This window comes from Oncorhynchus mykiss, unplaced genomic scaffold, assembly GCF_013265735.2.
Source record: "Oncorhynchus mykiss isolate Arlee unplaced genomic scaffold, USDA_OmykA_1.1 un_scaffold_119, whole genome shotgun sequence".
In the NCBI taxonomy this organism is placed as follows: Eukaryota; Metazoa; Chordata; class Actinopteri; order Salmoniformes; family Salmonidae; genus Oncorhynchus; species Oncorhynchus mykiss.
The window spans coordinates 1348731-1369235 of NW_023493660.1; the positions used below are offsets into that span (position 1 = coordinate 1348731).

A 20505-nucleotide genomic window follows, 5' to 3' on the forward strand; every position below is an offset into this window, starting at 1 on the left:
AACCTGAGCATGCTAGCTGGGACGGAGCCTCGGCCCAGGCCTGGATAAACAACCTGAGCATGCTAGCTGGGACAGAGCCTCGGTCCAGGCCTGGATAAACAACCTGAGCATGCTAGCTGGGACAGAGCCTCGGTCCAGGCCTGGATAAACAACCTGAGCATGCTAGCTGGGTCAGAGCCTCGGTCCAGGCCTGGATAAACAACCTGAGCATGCTAGCTGGGTCAGAGCCTCTGCCCAGGCCTGGATAAACAACCTGAGCATGCTAGCTGGGACAGAGCCTCGGTCCAGGCCTGGATAAACAACCTGAGCATGCTAGCTGGGACAGAGCCTCGGTCCAGGCCTGGATAAAGCAACAATAGGCTGCCTTCTTTCTATGTCCTATCTTTCAACACAAAGTCAGAAACAGCATATAACCTTGACTCTGCATCCAGCAGCCTCTCTCACTGTCTCTTCCTGGAGCTTGTAAATACATATATTTTATGTCTCTACTCTGCCTCTATCAAACCAGCCAATTGATCAGGTCTTCTATGGCTCTACTTTTCCCCTCCTTCAAGTCTCTTCTTTGTTTCCTGTTCTCCTGACTGTGTTCTAACGTTGGTGTTGATCTGTCTTTCTACCAATCTTGTCTGACATGCAGTCTGTCTCTAGAGGCACAGCACTACTAGTGGCAGCTCTCTGAGGTAATAATGATAGAGATATATTTTACTGTAGCATGAAGAAATACCTCAGATCTAGGGCTGGGCGATTATGGCCAAAATCTCACATATCCCGATAATGATATATATCACGATTATAGCAATTTTTTTGTAAATTCAATTTCTGCATATTGAGAATTTCCACACTGTCCCGTAGGGCTGCATTATATGGGCAAGTCATCTGGGCCTTATTTTTAACCAAATGTTGCAATTTGACTTGCGATTTAGAGCGAAACACTCGGGTTAACTGTTGGAATCATGGAAATAGAATGTATATTATAATTATATAGTTAAAATATAATTGGGCACTTTTAATACAGTGTTTGACTGAGACAACGAATGAAATTGCCAGGGAGGAGTTGTTGTGACAGGGTAGGAACTAATGTGTTGTTAAGTGTTTCCTAGGGGATCCTATAATCTTTGGCTAGATTGAACGTGTTGTCATAACTACTTCATGTAGCTAACATATTCTTGCTTTACGTTTACCTCTTTAATTCATAAGACACTGTTGCACAAACAACATGCTGATTTAGGCCTACACAATCACTGGTATTATCAGGCTGTATTAGCTAGCTAAGTTACGTTTGCTCTTACTCAGTACTTTTATTAGCTAGCTAGCGATTAGCATTAGCGGCTAACAATCAGCGGCTAAGAAAAGACACTAGCTGTTTGCAGATTTAAGAAACACAAGCTAATAGTGTAATTCTAAAACGCTAGTAGATTTATATATTAAGAAGCAAAGGGAAAGCAGCATTGTTGTCGTCAACAGTGTTACTTGTGCTGCATTGACCAGGCGGACTGAACACATGGGTCACGTGGTTGAGGAACATCCAATGCGCTCCTTGAGTGACAGGGGGCGTGGCTAGGTGTGTGCGTCATAAAGAGAGAGGAACACATGGACACTGCCATCACATTTAACAAGTCAAACATTCAAATACCTGGGATAGAAGATAAAGTAAAAACCCAAACCAGTCCGTGCATCAATACCGGTATATCGCTAAACACAGTCTACCGCCCAGCCCTACTCAGATCATTCATAGATTCACCTATTCATTGTTTTTATGGCGTTTGCTATTTTTTAAAATCTTTTTGGTATTTTCTGTGATGTTGTCAAGCTGTGCTGCACACACAACCACTAATGTTCCCTTCATGATAGTACACTGCTGTCTGTTCCCCAGTTCTGTTATGGAAAAGGTTCTGCGTTGTCATAAGCTGTTTGAAAACACGATGATAAACACTGTGAATAGATTCTAGGAATTTAACTTATGTAGTAGTTTAACACAAACACTCCCTCAGCCTGTTACTGTATCAGAACACAACACAAACACTCCCTCAGCCTGTTACTGTCTGTCAGAACACAACAACACAAACACTCCCTCAGTATGTTACTGTCTGTCAGAACACAACACAAACACTCCCTCAGCCTGTTACTGTCTGTCAGAACACAACACAAACACTCCCTCAGCCTGTTACTGTCTGTCAGAACACAACAACACAAACACTCCCTCAGCCTGTTACTGTCTGTCAGAACACAACAACACAAACACTCCCTCAGTATGTTACTGTATCAGAACACAACACAAACACACCCTCAGTATGTTACTGTCTGTCAGAACACAACAACACAAACACTCCCTCAGCCTGTTACTGTCTGTCAGAACACAAACACTCCCTCAGCCTGTTACTGTCTGTCAGAACACAACAACACAAACACTCCCTCAGCCTGTTACTGTCTGTCAGAACACAACAACACAAACACTCCCTCAGCCTGTTACTGTGTCAGAACACAACAACACAAACACTCCCTCAGCTTGTTACTATGTCAGAACACAACAACACAAACACTCCCTCAGTATGTTACTGTCTGTCAGAACACAACAACACAAACACTCCCTCAGCCTGTTACTGTCTGTCAGAACACAACACAAACACTCCCTCAGCCTGTTACTGTCTGTCAGAACACAAACACTCCCTCAGCCTGTTACTGTCTGTCAGAACACAAACACTCCCTCAGCCTGTTACTGTGTCAGAACACAACAACACAAACACTCCCTCAGCCTGTTACTGTCTGTCAGAACACAACAACACAAACACTCCCTCAGCCTGTTACTGTCTGTCAGAACACAACAACACAAACACTCCCTCAGCCTGTTACTGTCTGTCAGAACACAACAACACAAACACTCCCTCAGTATGTTACTGTCTGTCAGAACACAACAACACAAACACTCCCTCAGCCTGTTACTGTCTGTCAGAACACAACAACACAAACACTCCCTCAGCATGTTACTGTGTCAGAACACAAACACTCCCTCAGCCTGTTACTGTGTCAGAACACAACAACACAAACACTCCCTCAGCCTGTTACTGTGTCAGAACACAACAACACAAACACTCCCTCAGCCTGTTACTGTGTCAGAACACAACAACACAAACACTCCCTCAGCCTGTTACTGTGTCAGAACACAACAACACAAACACTCCCTCAGCCTGTTACTGTGTCAGAACACAAACACTCCCTCAGCCTGTTACTGTCTGTCAGAACACAACAACACAAACACTCCCTCAGCCTGTTACTGTGTCAGAACACAAACACTCCCTCAGCCTGTTACTGTCTGTCAGAACACAACAACACAAACACTCCCTCAGCCTGTTACTGTCTGTCAGAACACAACAACACAAACACTCCCTCAGCCTGTTGCTGTGTCAGAACACAACAACACAAACACTCCCTCAGCCTGTTACTGTGTCAGAACACAACAACACAAACACTCCCTCAGCCTGTTACTGTGTCAGAACACAACAACACAAACACTCCCTCAGTATGTTACTGTGTCAGAACACAACAACACAAACACTCCCTCAGTATGTTACTGTGTCAGAACACAAACACTCCCTCAGCCTGTTACTGTGTCAGAACACAACAACACAAACACTCCCTCAGCATGTTACTGTATCAGAACACAACAACACAAACACTCCCTCAGCCTGTTACTGTCTGTCAGAACACAAACACTCCCTCAGCATGTTACTGTGTCAGAACACAATGACACAAACACTCCCTCAGCCTGTTACTGTATCAGAACACAACAACACAAACACTCCCTCAGCCTGTTACTGTCTGTCAGAACACAAACACTCCCTCAGCATGTTACTGTGTCAGAACACAATGACACAAACACTCCCTCAGCCTGTTACTGTGTCAGAACACAACAACACCAACACTCCCTCAGTATGTTACTGTCTGTCAGAACACAACAACACAAACACTCCCTCAGCCTGTTACTGTGTCAGAACACAACAACACAAACACTCCCTCAGCCTGTTACTGTGTCAGAACACAACAACACAAACACTCCCTCAGTATGTTACTGTGTCAGAACACAACAACACAAACACTCCCTCAGTATGTTACTGTGTCAGAACACAACAACACAAACACTCCCTCAGCATGTTACTGTATCAGAACACAACAACACAAACACTCCCTCAGCCTGTTACTGTCTGTCAGAACACAAACACTCCCTCAGCATGTTACTGTGTCAGAACACAATGACACAAACACTCCCTCAGCCTGTTACTGTGTCAGAACACAATGACACAAACACTCCCTCAGCCTGTTACTGTCTGTCAGAACACAACAACACAAACACTCCCTCAGCCTGTTACTGTCTGTCAGAACACAACAACACAAACACTCCCTCAGCCTGTTACTGTGTCAGAACACAACAACACAAACACTCCCTCAGCCTGTTACTGTCTGTCAGAACACAACAACACAAACACTCCCTCAGTATGTTACTGTATCAGAACACAACACAAACACACCCTCAGTATGTTACTGTCTGTCAGAACACAACAACAAACACACCCTCAGTATGTTACTGTCTGTCAGAACACAACAACACAAACACTCCCTCAGCCTGTTACTGTCTGTCAGAACACAAACACTCCCTCAGCATGTTACTGTGTCAGAACACAATGACACAAACACTCCCTCAGCCTGTTACTGTCTGTCAGAACACAACAACACAAACACTCCCTCAGCCTGTTACTGTGTCAGAACACAAACACTCCCTCAGCTTGTTACTATGTCAGAACACAACAACACAAACACTCCCTCAGTATGTTACTGTCTGTCAGAACACAACAACACAAACACTCCCTCAGCCTGTTACTGTCTGTCAGAACACAACACAAACACTCCCTCAGCCTGTTACTGTCTGTCAGAACACAACAACACAAACACTCCCTCAGTATGTTACTGTCTGTCAGAACACAACAACACAAACACTCCCTCAGCCTGTTACTGTCTGTCAGAACACAAACACTCCCTCAGCCTGTTACTGTGTCAGAACACAACAACACAAACACTCCCTCAGCCTGTTACTGTGTCAGAACACAACAACACAAACACTCCCTCAGCCTGTTACTGTGTCAGAACACAACAACACAAACACTCCCTCAGCCTGTTACTGTGTCAGAACACAACAACACAAACACTCCCTCAGCCTGTTACTGTGTCAGAACACAACAACACAAACACTCCCTCAGCCTGTTACTGTGTCAGAACACAACAACACAAACACTCCCTCAGCCTGTTACTGTGTCAGAACACAAACACTCCCTCAGCCTGTTACTGTCTGTCAGAACACAAACACTCCCTCAGCCTGTTACTGTCTGTCAGAACACAAACACTCCCTCAGAATGTTACTGTGTCAGAACACAATGACACAAACACTCCCTCAGCCTGTTACTGTGTCAGAACACAACAACACAAACACTCCCTCAGCCTGTTACTGTGTCAGAACACAACAACACAAACACTCCCTCAGCCTGTTACTGTGTCAGAACACAACAACACAAACACTCCCTCAGTATGTTACTGTGTCAGAACACAACAACACAAACACTCCCTCAGTATGTTACTGTGTCAGAACACAAACACTCCCTCAGCTTGTTACTATGTCAGAACACAACAACACAAACACTCCCTCAGTATGTTACTGTGTCAGAACACAAACACTCCCTCAGCCTGTTACTGTGTCAGAACACAACAACACAAACACTCCCTCAGCATGTTACTGTATCAGAACACAACAACACAAACACTCCCTCAGCCTGTTACTGTCTGTCAGAACACAAACACTCCCTCAGCATGTTACTGTGTCAGAACACAATGACACAAACACTCCCTCAGCCTGTTACTGTATCAGAACACAACAACACAAACACTCCCTCAGCCTGTTACTGTCTGTCAGAACACAAACACTCCCTCAGCATGTTACTGTGTCAGAACACAATGACACAAACACTCCCTCAGCCTGTTACTGTGTCAGAACACAACAACACCAACACTCCCTCAGTATGTTACTGTCTGTCAGAACACAACAACACAAACACTCCCTCAGCCTGTTACTGTGTCAGAACACAACAACACAAACACTCCCTCAGCCTGTTACTGTGTCAGAACACAACAACACAAACACTCCCTCAGTATGTTACTGTGTCAGAACACAACAACACAAACACTCCCTCAGTATGTTACTGTGTCAGAACACAACAACACAAACACTCCCTCAGCATGTTACTGTATCAGAACACAACAACACAAACACTCCCTCAGCCTGTTACTGTCTGTCAGAACACAAACACTCCCTCAGCATGTTACTGTGTCAGAACACAATGACACAAACACTCCCTCAGCCTGTTACTGTGTCAGAACACAATGACACAAACACTCCCTCAGCCTGTTACTGTCTGTCAGAACACAACAACACAAACACTCCCTCAGCCTGTTACTGTCTGTCAGAACACAACAACACAAACACTCCCTCAGCCTGTTACTGTGTCAGAACACAACAACACAAACACTCCCTCAGCCTGTTACTGTCTGTCAGAACACAACAACACAAACACTCCCTCAGTATGTTACTGTATCAGAACACAACACAAACACACCCTCAGTATGTTACTGTCTGTCAGAACACAACAACAAACACACCCTCAGTATGTTACTGTCTGTCAGAACACAACAACACAAACACTCCCTCAGCCTGTTACTGTCTGTCAGAACACAAACACTCCCTCAGCATGTTACTGTGTCAGAACACAATGACACAAACACTCCCTCAGCCTGTTACTGTCTGTCAGAACACAACAACACAAACACTCCCTCAGCCTGTTACTGTGTCAGAACACAAACACTCCCTCAGCTTGTTACTATGTCAGAACACAACAACACAAACACTCCCTCAGTATGTTACTGTCTGTCAGAACACAACAACACAAACACTCCCTCAGCCTGTTACTGTCTGTCAGAACACAACACAAACACTCCCTCAGCCTGTTACTGTCTGTCAGAACACAACAACACAAACACTCCCTCAGTATGTTACTGTCTGTCAGAACACAACAACACAAACACTCCCTCAGCCTGTTACTGTCTGTCAGAACACAAACACTCCCTCAGCCTGTTACTGTGTCAGAACACAACAACACAAACACTCCCTCAGCCTGTTACTGTGTCAGAACACAACAACACAAACACTCCCTCAGCCTGTTACTGTGTCAGAACACAACAACACAAACACTCCCTCAGCCTGTTACTGTGTCAGAACACAACAACACAAACACTCCCTCAGCCTGTTACTGTGTCAGAACACAACAACACAAACACTCCCTCAGCCTGTTACTGTGTCAGAACACAACAACACAAACACTCCCTCAGCCTGTTACTGTGTCAGAACACAAACACTCCCTCAGCCTGTTACTGTCTGTCAGAACACAAACACTCCCTCAGCCTGTTACTGTCTGTCAGAACACAAACACTCCCTCAGAATGTTACTGTGTCAGAACACAATGACACAAACACTCCCTCAGCCTGTTACTGTGTCAGAACACAACAACACAAACACTCCCTCAGCCTGTTACTGTGTCAGAACACAACAACACAAACACTCCCTCAGCCTGTTACTGTGTCAGAACACAACAACACAAACACTCCCTCAGTATGTTACTGTGTCAGAACACAACAACACAAACACTCCCTCAGTATGTTACTGTGTCAGAACACACACACTCCCTCAGCCTGTTACTGTGTCAGAACACAACAACACAAACACTCCCTCAGCATGTTACTGTATCAGAACACAACAACACAAACACTCCCTCAGCCTGTTACTGTCTGTCAGAACACAAACACTCCCTCAGCATGTTACTGTGTCAGAACACAATGACACAAACACTCCCTCAGCCTGTTACTGTGTCAGAACACAACAACACAAACACTCCCTCAGCCTGTTACTGTCTGTCAGAACACAACAACACAAACACTCCCTCAGCATGTTACTGTGTCAGAACACAACAACACAAACACTCCCTCAGCCTGTTACTGTCTGTCAGAACACAACACAAACACTCCCTCAGCCTGTTACTGTCTGTCAGAACACAACACAAACACTCCCTCAGCCTGTTACTGTCTGTCAGAACACAACAACACAAACACTCCCTCAGCCTGTTACTGTCTGTCAGAACACAACAACACAAACACTCCCTCAGCCTGTTACTCTCTGTCAGAACACAACAACACAAACACTCCCTCAGCCTGTTACTGTGTCAGAACACAACAACACAAACACTGTTACTGTCTGTCAGAACACAACAACACAAACACTCCCTCAGTATGTTACTGTCTGTCAGAACACAACAACACAAACACTCCCTCAGCCTGTTACTGTATCAGAACACAACACAAACACTCCCTCAACCTGTTACTGTATCAGAACACAACAACACAAACACTCCCTCAGTATGTTACTGTCTGTCAGAACACAACAACACAAACACTCCCTCAGCCTGTTACTGTATCAGAACACAACACAAACACTCCCTCAACCTGTTACTGTATCAGAACACAACAACACAAACACTCCCTCAGTATGTTACTGTCTGTCAGAACACAACAACACAAACACTCCCTCAGTATGTTACTGTATCAGAACACAACAACACAAACACTCCCTCAGTATGTTACTGTCTGTCAGAACACAACAACACAAACACTCCCTCAACCTGTTACTGTCTGTCAGAACACAAACACTCTCTCAGCCTGTTACTGTCTGTCAGAACACAAACACTCCCTCAGTATGTTACTGTCTGTCAGAACACAACAACACAAACACTGTTACTGTCTGTCAGAACACAACAACACAAACACTCCCTCAGTATGTTACTGTCTGTCAGAACACAACAACACAAACACTCCCTCAGCCTGTTACTGTATTTTGTCGGAGCACAGTAAGATACTGGAGCCATGATGTCATGAGGAGAGGGGAGGCATTTAGAGGACAGTGTTATCCCTGTGGTGACACTAACTGTGTGTGTGTGTGTGTGTGTGTAGGGCCAGGGGGCGATCACAGAGAAGCTGAGGAGCTTCAGTATGCACGACCTGACTCAGATACCCCTCGACGACGCAGCAGCCAATCAGATCTATACGGCCCATGCCGGCAACCCTGCCGTGAGCAGGAGGGCTCTCACCGCAAACTCGACCGACAGAACAGGTAGGACATGTTCCCCCTCCACACACACACACACACAGGTCCTTACATGAACCCATCACCTAGTACCTTCCACTGGTCTGTTAATCATTGATCTGAAGAGGGAGCCAATTATACCACAGTAAGACTCTGGTCTCCACCTTCCTCAAACATCCTCTATAGCTGGGTCTGTGTTGTGTAACAGGGGTTAACCCTCCCTATGAGTAACATGGGTTAACCCTCACTATGAGTAACATGGGTTAACCCTCGCTATGAGTAACAAGGGTTAACCCTCCCTATGAGTAACACGGGTTAACCCTCGCTATGAGTAACACGGGTTAACCCTCGCTATGAGTAACACGGGTTAACCCTCGCTATGAGTAACACGGGTTAACCCTCGCTATGCGTAACACGGGTTAACCCTCCCTATGAGTAACACGGGTTAACCCTGTTCCCTATGAGTAACACGGGTTAACCCTGTTCCCTATGAGTAACACGGGTTAACCCTGTTCCCTATGAGTAACACGGGTTAACCCTGTTCCCTATGAGTAACACGGGTTAACCCTGTTCCCTATGAGTAACACGGGTTAACCCTGTTCCCTATGAGTAACACGGGTTAACCCTGTTCCCTATGAGTAACACGGGTTAACCCTGTTCCCTATGAGTAACACGGGTTAACCCTGTTCCCTATGAGTAACACGGGTTAACCCTGTTCCCTATGAGTAACACGGGTTAACCCTGTTCCCTATGAGTAACACGGGTTAACCCTGTTCCCTATGAGTAACACGGGTTAACCCTGTTCCCTATGAGTAACACGGGTTAACCCTGTTCCCTATGAGTAACACGGGTTAACCCTGTTCCCTATGAGTAACACGGGTTAACCCTGTTCCCTATGAGTAACACGGGTTAACCCTGTTCCCTATGAGTAACACGGGTTAACCCTGTTCCCTATGAGTAACACGGGTTAACCCTGTTCCCTATGAGTAACACGGGTTAACCCTGTTCCCTATGAGTAACACGGGTTAACCCTGTTCCCTATGAGTAACACGGGTTAACCCTGTTCCCTATGAGTAACACGGGTTAACCCTGTTCCCTATGAGTAACACGGGTTAACCCTGTTCCCTATGAGTAACACGGGTTAACCCTGTTCCCTATGAGTAACACGGGTTAACCCTGTTCCCTATGAGTAACACGGGTTAACCCTGTTCCCTATGAGTAACACGGGTTAACCCTGTTCCCTATGAGTAACACGGGTTAACCCTGTTCCCTATGAGTAACACGGGTTAACCCTGTTCCCTATGAGTAACACGGGTTAACCCTGTTCCCTATGAGTAACACGGGTTAACCCTCCCTGTGAGTAACACGGGTTAACCCTCCCTGTGAGTAGCACGGGTTAACCCTCCCTGTGAGTAGCACGGGTTAACCCTCCCTGTGAGTAGCACGGGTTAACCCTCCCTGTGAGTAGCACGGGTTAACCCTCCCTGTGAGTAGCACGGGTTAACCCTCCCTGTGAGTAGCACGGGTTAACCCTCCCTGTGAGTAGCACGGGTTAACCCTCCCTGTGAGTAGCACGGGTTAACCCTCCCTGTGAGTAGCACGGGTTAACCCTCCCTGTGAGTAGCACGGGTTAACCCTCCCTGTGAGTAGCACGGGTTAACCCTCCCTGTGAGTAGCACGGGTTAACCCTCCCTGTGAGTAGCACGGGTTAACCCTCCCTGTGAGTAGCACGGGTTAACCCTCCCTGTGAGTAGCACGGGTTAACCCTCCCTGTGAGTAGCACGGGTTAACCCTCCCTGTGAGTAGCACGGGTTAACCCTCCCTGTGAGTAACACGGGTTAACCCTCCCTGTGAGTAACACGGGTTAACCCTCCCTGTGAGTAGCACGGGTTAAGCCTCCCTGTGAGTAGCACGGGTTAACCCTCCCTGTGAGTAACACGGGTTAACCCTCCCTGTGAGTAACACGGGTTAACCCTCCCTGTGAGTAACACGGGTTAACCCTCCCTATGAGTAACACGGGTTAACCCTCCCTATGAGTAACACGGGTTAACCCTCCCTATGAGTAACATGGGTTAACCCTCCCTGTTCCCTATGAGTAACACGGGTTAACCCTCCCTATGAGTAGCATGGGTTAACCCTCCCTATGAGTAGCATGGGTTAACCCTCCCTATGAGTAACATGGGTTAACCCTCCCTATGAGTAGCATGGGTTAACCCTCCCTGTTCCCTATGAGTAACACGGGTTAACCCTCCCTATGAGTAACACGGGTTAACCCTCCCTATGAGTAACACGGGTTAACCCTCCCTATGAGTAACATGGGTTAACCCTCCCTATGAGCCCTGGTCTAAAGCAGTGTCCTCTATAGGATGTAGGGTGCCTATGAGCCAGTGATTCCAGCTGTTCGTCTCTAAGAGCTGTGGCAGTGATTCCAGCTGTTCGTCTCTAAGAGCTGTGGCAGTGATTCCAGCTGTTCGTCTCTAAGAGCTGTGGCAGTGATTCCAGCTGTTCGTCTCTAAGAGCTTTGGCAGTGATTCCAGCTGTTCGTCTCTAAGAGCTGTTCCAGTGATTCCAGCTGTTTGTCTCTAAGAGCTTTGGCAGTGATTCCAGCTGTTCGTCTCTAAGAGCTGTTCCAGTGATTCCAGCTGTTTGTCTCTAAGAGCTCTGCACACCTGGATTGTACAATATTTGCCCATTTCTATTATTTTCAAACTTCTTCATGCTCTTTCGAATTGGTTGTTGATCACTGCTAGACAACCGTACTGCACCCTATTCCCTATGTAGTGTCTCCTCAGGTTGACAGAGGATCAGTACAGGGAGGGGTTGGTTCTGTTCTCCTCAGGTTGATCGAGGATCAGTACAGGGAGGGATTTGGTTCTGTTCTCCTCAGGTTGACAGAGGATCAGTACAGGGAGTGGTTGGTTGGTTCTGTTCTCCTCAGGTTGACAGAGGATCAGTACAGGGAGTGGTTGGTTGGTTCTGTTCTCCTCAGGTTGACAGAGGATCAGTACAGGGAGTGGTTGGTTGGTTCTGTTCTCCTCAGGTTGACAGAGGATCAGTACAGGGAGGGGTTGGTTGGTTCTGTTCTCCTCAGGTTGACAGAGGATCAGTACAGGGAGGGGTTGGTTCTGTTCTACTCAGGTTGACAGAGGATCAGTACAGGGAGGGGTTGGTTCTGTTCTCCTCAGGTTGACAGAGGATCAGTACAGGGAAGGGTTGGTTGGTTCTGTTCTCAGGGAGGGAAAGTCTCATTACTCGTCATCACGCAAGTATGCTCTGGGCTGTTCTGGGCTGGACTGGACTAGCTCAGCCATGACCAGTCAGAGGTATGCTAGAAGACAGATAAATAGATCATTAGTGGGATGAATGGAATGGGCTCCTCACCTTTGTCATACTAGGAAAATGATATCTGATGTGGAGAATTAGATGTTTCTCCTAAAACAGCTGTCAACCAATAGGGCTCAATAGCTTCATCTGATACCAGTTTGCCTTGGACTGTGTGAAGGCTAGCATAAAAAACAAATTTCTTAGGTTGCAGAAAGTTTAAATCCTCAAACAAATATGAACAGCCTTGTAGAGTTAATAGTGGCTGCAGATCCCAAGGATCTTTCTAGAATGGAGAGCAGATGTGACTACAGGAACAAAGGAAAGGAGGACTGGCGGCAGTTACTATGTTACTGCTGCCCCCTGGTGGAGGCTGGTAGAATGGCAGCTGTTGTGACTCAAAACACATAACAGTCCCAGTCAGTTAGTAGGGGTCGTAGCCCAGTAATGATATTACAGAACAGCCCCAGTCAGTTAGTAGGGGTCATAGCCCAGTGATGGTATTACAGAACAGAACAGCCCCAGTCAGTTAGTAGGGGTCGTAGCCCAGTGATGATATTACAGAACAGAACAGGCCCAGTCAGTTAGTAGGGGTCGTAGCCCAGTGATGATATTACATAACAGTCCCAGTCAGTTAGTAGGGGTCGTAGCCCAGTGATGGTATTACAGAACAGAACAGCCCCAGTCAGTTAGTAGGGGTCGTAGCCCAGTGATGATATTACAGAACAGAACAGGCCCAGTCAGTTAGTAGGGGTCGTAGCCCAGTGATGATATTACATAACAGTCCCAGTCAGTTAGTAGGGGTCGTAGCCCAGTAATGGTATTACAGAACAGAACAGCCCCAGTCAGTTAGTAGGGGTCGTAGCCCAGTGATGATATTACAGAACAGCCCCAGTCAGTTAGTAGGGGTCATAGCCCAGTGATGGTATTACAGAACAGAACAGCCCCAGTCAGTTTGTAGGGCTCATTGCCCAGTGATATTACAGAACAGCCCCAGTCAGTTAGTAGGGGTCATAGCCCAGTGAATGTATTACAGAACAGCCCCAGTCAGTTAGTAGGGGTCGTAGCCCAGTGATGATATTACAGAACATCCCCAGTCAGCTAGTAGTGGTGATGGAGTGGTGTAAATCTCGCCACCATTGGACTGTGGATCAGTGGAAACTTGTTCTCTGGAGTGATGAGTCATGTTTCACCATCTGGCTGTCTGACGGACAAATCTGGGTTTGGCGAATGCCAGGAGAACGTTACCTTCCCCAATGCATCGTGCCAACTGTAAAGTTTGGTGGAGGAGGAATAATTGTCTGGGGCTGTTTTTCATGGTTCGGGCCCCTTAGTTTCAGTGAAGGGAAATATTAACACTACAGTATACAATGACATTCTAGATGATTCTGTGCTTCCAACTTTGTGGCAACAGTTTGGGGAAGGCCATTTCCTGTTTCACCATGACAATGCCCCCATGCACAAAGTGAGGTCCAATCAGAAATGGTTTGTGGAGATCAGTGTGGAAGAACTTGACTGTCCTGCACAGTTTACACATACTTTAGGTCATGTAGTGTATGTTATAGCAATCTGTTAGGGGATAACACCGTTGGTTGTTGTGGCCTCAGCTGTGGAATTCATCCCCAGTGATTGGCTCCGTCCCCAGGCAGCCTGTCTCTCTCTCTCTCTCTCCAACACCCCAGTCAGAATGTCAGTCAGCCCCCCTCGGACTCAGCACTTCTACCACGAGGACACGACCTAGGAGACCAAGTTAACCTTCTTCTGGTTTAGTTGTACTATGTCTAACTGATATGGACATGTCTCCCCAGAGTACCCTGTCTAACTGATATGGACATGTCTCCCCAGAGTACCCTGTCTAACTGATATGGACATGTCTCCCCAGAGTACCCTGTCTAACTGATATGGACATGTCTAACTGATATGGACATGTCTCCCCAGAGTACCCTGTCTAACTGATATGGACATGTCTCCCCAGAGTACCCTGTCTAACTGATATGGACATGTCTCCCCAGAGTACCCTGTCTAACTGATATGGACATGTCTCCCCAGAGTACCCTGTCTAACTGATATGGACATGTCTCCTCAGAGTACCCTGTCTAACTGATATGGACATGTCTCCCCAGAGTACCATGTCTAACTGATATGGACATGTCTCCCCAGAGTACCATGTCTAACTGATAGGGACGTTTCTCCCCAGAGTACTATGCCTATGATCAGGAGGACAGGACAGACGAGGAGGGGGAACAACTTTTCTCAGAGGACGAGGCTGTCACCCAGAGAGGTCTGAGGAGGTCCCAGAGTGTCAAGATCGTGCGCTCTAAAGCTCGCAAAGATGTAAGTCTGAATACAACACACTGTAAAGATGTCTGTCTGAATACAACACACTGTAAAGATGTCTGTCTGAATATAACACACTGTAAAGATGTCTGTCTGAATATAACACACTGTAAAGATGTCTGTCTGAATATAACACACTGTAAAGATGTCTGTCTGAATACAACACACTGTAAAGATGTCTGTCTGAATATAACACACTGTAAAGATGTCTGTCTGAATATAACACGCTGTAAAGATGTCTGTCTGAATATAACACCCTGTAAAGATGTCTGTCTGAATATAACACACTGTAAAGATGTCTGTCTGAATACAACACACTGTAAAGATGTCTGTCTGAATACAACACACTGTAAAGATGTCTGTCTGAATATAACACCCTGTAAAGATGTCTGTCTGAATATAACACACTGTAAAGATGTCTGTCTGAATACAACACACTGTAAAGATGTCTGTCTGAATATAACACACTGTAAAGATGTCTGTCTGAATACAACACACTGTAAAGATGTCTGTCTGAATATAACACACTGTAAAGATGTCTGTCTGAATATACCACACTGTAAAGATGTCTGTCTGAATATAACACCCTGTAAAGATGTCTGTCTGAATATACCACACTCTGCGGCTGCTCTCCTCTGGTTTGGATAGGTTAAATACTAGCTCTCTAATGCAGTGGTCACCAACCGGTTGATCACCAAACATTTGTGTTGAAAAGCCAACATCGAATATTGAGAAAGATAAAAAATAAAGCAAACTATTTAAATTTATTCTCAGCTGTGCCTCGCAAGTGCAACACCAACTGATCTCTTCTGTTATCAGAGCTCAAGTTCTGAAATGTCATATGGTCTGAGAATAACGATACCGCCAGGCATATAGCCACTATGCTGTGATAATGTATTAGACCAGGCATATAGCCACTATGCTGGGATAATGTATTAGACCAGGCATATAGCCACTATGCTGTGATAATGTATTAGGCCAGGCATATAGCCACTATGCTGTGATAATGTATTAGACCAGGCATATAGCCACTATGCTGTGATAATGTATTAGGCCAGGCATATAGCCATTATGCTGTGATAATGTATTAGGCCAGGCATATAGCCACTATGCTGGGATAATGTATTAGACCAGGCATATAGCCACTATGCTGTGATAATGTATTAGGCCAGGCATATAGCCACTATGCTGTGATAATGTATTAGACCAGGCATATAGCCACTATGCTGTGATAATGTATTAGACCAGGCATATAGCCACTATGCTGTGATAATGTATTAGACCAGGCATATAGCCACTATGCTGTGATAATGTATTAGACCAGGCATATAGCCACTATGCTGTGATAATGTATTAGACCAGGCATATAGCCACTATGCTGTGATAATGTATTAGGCCAGGAGGCATATAGCCACTATGCTGTGATAATGTGTTAGACCAGACATATAGCCACTATGCTGTGATAATGTATTAGACCAGGCATATAGCCACTATGCTGTGATAATGTATTAGACCAGGCATATAGCCACTATGCTGTGATAATGTATTAGACCAGGCATACAGCCACTATGCTGTGATAATGTATTAGACCAGGAGGCATATAGCCACTATGCTGTGATAATGTATTAGACCAGGCATATAGCCACTATGCTGTGATAATGTATTAGACCAGGAGGTATATAGCCACTATGCTGTGATAATGTATTAGACCAGGCATATAGCCACTATGCTGTGATAATGTATTAGACCAGGCATATAGCCACTATGCTGTGATAATGTATTAGGCCAGGAGGCATATAGCCACTATGCTGTGATAATGTATTAGGCCAGTAGGCATATAGCCACTATGCTGTGATAATGTATTAGACCAGGCATATAGCCACTATGCTGTGATAATGTATTAGACCAGGCATATAGCCACTATGCTGTGATAATGTATTAGACCAGGCATACAGCCACTATGCTGTGATAATGTATTAGACCAGGAGGCATATAGCCACTATGCTGTGATAATGTATTAGACCAGGCATATAGCCACTATGCTGTGATAATGTATTAGGCCAGGAGGCATATAGCCACTATGCTGTGATAATGTATTAGGCCAGGAGGCATATAGCCACTATGCTGTGATAATGTATTAGACCAGGCATATAGCCACTATGCTGTGATAATGTATTAGACCAGGCATATAGCCACTATGCTGTGATAATGTATTAGACCAGGCATATAGCCACTATGCTGTGATAATGTATTAGACCAGGCATATAGCCACTATGCTGTGATAATGTATTAGACCAGGCATATAGCCACTATGCTGTGATAATGTATTAGACCAGGCATATAGCCACTATGCTGTGATAATGTATTAGGCCAGGAGGCATATAGCCACTATGCTGTGATAATGTATTAGGCCAGGAGGCATATAGCCACTATGCTGTGATAATGTATTAGGCCAGTAGGCATATAGCCACTATGCTGTGATAATGTATTAGACCAGGCATATAGCCACTATGCTGTGATAATGTATTAGACCAGGCATATAGCCACTATGCTGTGATAATGTATTAGACCAGGCATACAGCCACTATGCTGTGATAATGTATTAGACCAGGAGGCATATAGCCACTATGCTGTGATAATGTATTAGACCAGGCATATAGCCACTATGCTGTGATAATGTATTAGGCCAGGAGGCATATAGCCACTATGCTGTGATAATGTATTAGGCCAGGAGGCATATAGCCACTATGCTGTGATAATGTATTAGGCCAGGAGGCATATAGCCACTATGCTGTGATAATGTATTAGACCAGGCATATAGCCACTATGCTGTGATAACGTATTAGGCCAGGAGGCATATAGCCACTATGCTGTGATAATGTATTAGGCCAGTAGGCATATAGCCACTATGCTGTGATAATGTATTAGACCAGGCATATAGCCACTATGCTGTGATAATGTATTAGACCAGGCATATAGCCACTATGCTGTGATAATGTATTAGACCAGGCATACAGCCACTATGCTGTGATAATGTATTAGACCAGGAGGCATATAGCCACTATGCTGTGATAATGTATTAGACCAGGCATATAGCCACTATGCTGTGATAATGTATTAGACCAGGCATACAGCCACTATGCTGTGATAATGTATTAGGCCAGGAGGCATATAGCCACTATGCTGTGATAATGTATTAGACCAGTCATATAGCCACTATGCTGTGATAATGTATTAGACCAGGCATATAGCCACTATGCTGTGATAATGTATTAGGCCAGGAGGCATATAGCCACTATGCTGTGATAATGTATTAGGCCAGTAGGCATATAGCCACTATGCTGTGATAATGTATTAGACCAGGCATATAGCCACTATGCTGTGATAATGTATTAGACCAGGCATATAGCCACTATGCTGTGATAATGTATTAGACCAGGCATACAGCCACTATGCTGTGATAATGTATTAGACCAGGAGGCATATAGCCACTATGCTGTGATAATGTATTAGACCAGGCATATAGCCACTATGCTGTGATAATGTATTAGGCCAGGAGGCATATAGCCACTATGCTGTGATAATGTATTAGGCCAGGAGGCATATAGCCACTATGCTGTGATAATGTATTAGGCCAGGAGGCATATAGCCACTATGCTGTGATAATGTATTAGGCCAGGAGGCATATAGCCACTATGCTGTGATAATGGATTAGACCAGGCATATAGCCACTATGCTGTGATAATGTATTAGACCAGGCATATAGCCACTATGCTGTGATAATGTATTAGACCAGGCATATAGCCACTATGCTGTGATAATGTATTAGACCAGGCATATAGCCACTATGCTGTGATAATGTATTAGACCAGGCATATAGCCACTATGCTGTGATAATGTATTAGGCCAGGAGGCATATAGCCACTATGCTGTGATAATGTATTAGACAAGGCATATAGCCACTATGCTGTGATAATGTATTAGGCCAGGAGGCATATAGCCACTATGCTGTGATAATGTATTAGACCAGGCATATAGTCACTATGCTGTGATAATGTATTAGACCAGGCATATAGCCACTATGCTGTGATAATGTATTAGACCAGGAGGCATATAGCCACTATGCTGTGATAATGTATTAGACCAGGCATATAGCCACTATGCTGTGATAATGTATTAGACCAGGCATATAGCCACTATGCTGTGATAATGTATTAGGCCAGGCATATAGCCACTATGCTGTGATAATGTATTAGACCAGGCATATAGCCACTATGCTGTGATAATGTATTAGACCAGGCATATAGCCACTATGCTGTGATAATGTATTAGGCCAGGAGGCATATAGCCACTATGCTGTGATAATGTATTAGACCAGGCATATAGCCACTATGCTGTGATAATGTATTAGGCCAGGCATATAGCCGCTGTGCTGTTTTTATTGGTTTAAAGTTACATTAGAATGTTTAAATAAATCATCTCTGCTTTTTGACACTGAAAGTGATCTGGACTGAGGAAAGACTGGTGACCACCTCTACAATCTCTATACAAGGGTCTTATTCTTCAGTCTTTTCAAAGGGTTTCAGGAGGCTGTAATGCTTGTTATAGTATATTAACTAGGTCAGAGTTATACCAGTCTGATGGTCTGTTTCAGGAGGCTGTAATGCTTGTTATCGTATATTAACTAGGTCAGAGTTATACCAGTCTGATGGTCTGTTTCAGGAGGCTGTAATGCTTGTTATAGTATATTAACTAGGTCAGAGTTATACCAGTCTGATGGTCTGTTTCAGGAGGCTGTAATGCTTGTTATAGTATATTAACTAGGTCAGAGTTATACCAGTCTGATGGTCTGTTCTGTTTCAGGAGGCTGTAATGCTTGTTATCGTATATTAACTAGGTCAGAGTTATACAAGTCTGATGGTCTGTTTCAGGAGGCTGTAATGCTTGTTATAGTATATTAACTAGGTCAGAGTTATACCAGTCTGATGGTCTGTTTCAGGAGGCTGTAATGCTTGTTATAGTATATTAACTAGGTCAGAGTTATACCAGTCTGATGGTCTGTTTCAGGAGGCTGTAATGCTTGTTATAGTATATTAACTAGGTCAGAGTTATACCAGTCTGATGGTCTGTTCTGTTTCAGGAGGCTGTAATGCTTGTTATAGTATATTAACTAGGTCAGAGTTACACCAGTCTGATGGTCTGTTTCAGGAGGCTGTAATGCTTGTTATAGTATATTAACTAGGTCAGAGTTATACCAGTCTGATGGTCTGTTCTGTTTCAGGAGGCTGTAATGCTTGTTATAGTATATTAACTAGGTCAGAGTTATACCAGTCTGATGGTCTGTTTCAGGAGGCTGTAATGCTTGTTATAGTATATTAACTAGGTCAGAGTTATACCAGTCTGATGGTCTGTTTCAGGAGGCTGTAATGCTTGTTATAGTATATTAACTAGGTCAGAGTTATACCAGTCTGATGGTCTGTTTTAGGAGGCTGTAATGCTTGTTATAGTATATTAACTAGGTCAGAGTTACACCAGTCTGATGGTCTGTTTTAGGAGGCTGTAATGCTTGTTATAGTATATTAACTAGGTCAGAGTTATACCAGTCTGATGGTCTGTTT

The 20505-nt window shown here is 44.7% G+C and overlaps 1 protein-coding gene across 3 annotated transcripts in view; it reads left to right on the forward strand.

Annotated features, from left to right (window-relative positions):
- Positions 1-20505, forward strand: part of LOC118947021 (receptor expression-enhancing protein 3-like) — a 43550-nt gene that overhangs the window by 18913 nt on the left and 4132 nt on the right. For all 3 annotated transcript variants that reach the window (XR_005041650.1, XM_036972046.1, XM_036972045.1), the window contains exons 7-8: positions 9097-9256; positions 14748-14884. Coding sequence is in view for 2 of the 3 variants with exons in the window: in XM_036972046.1 (XP_036827941.1) it covers positions 9097-9256; positions 14748-14884 (297 nt within the window). In the remaining variant the exon portion in view is untranslated. The remainder of the gene's footprint in view (positions 1-9096; positions 9257-14747; positions 14885-20505) is intronic.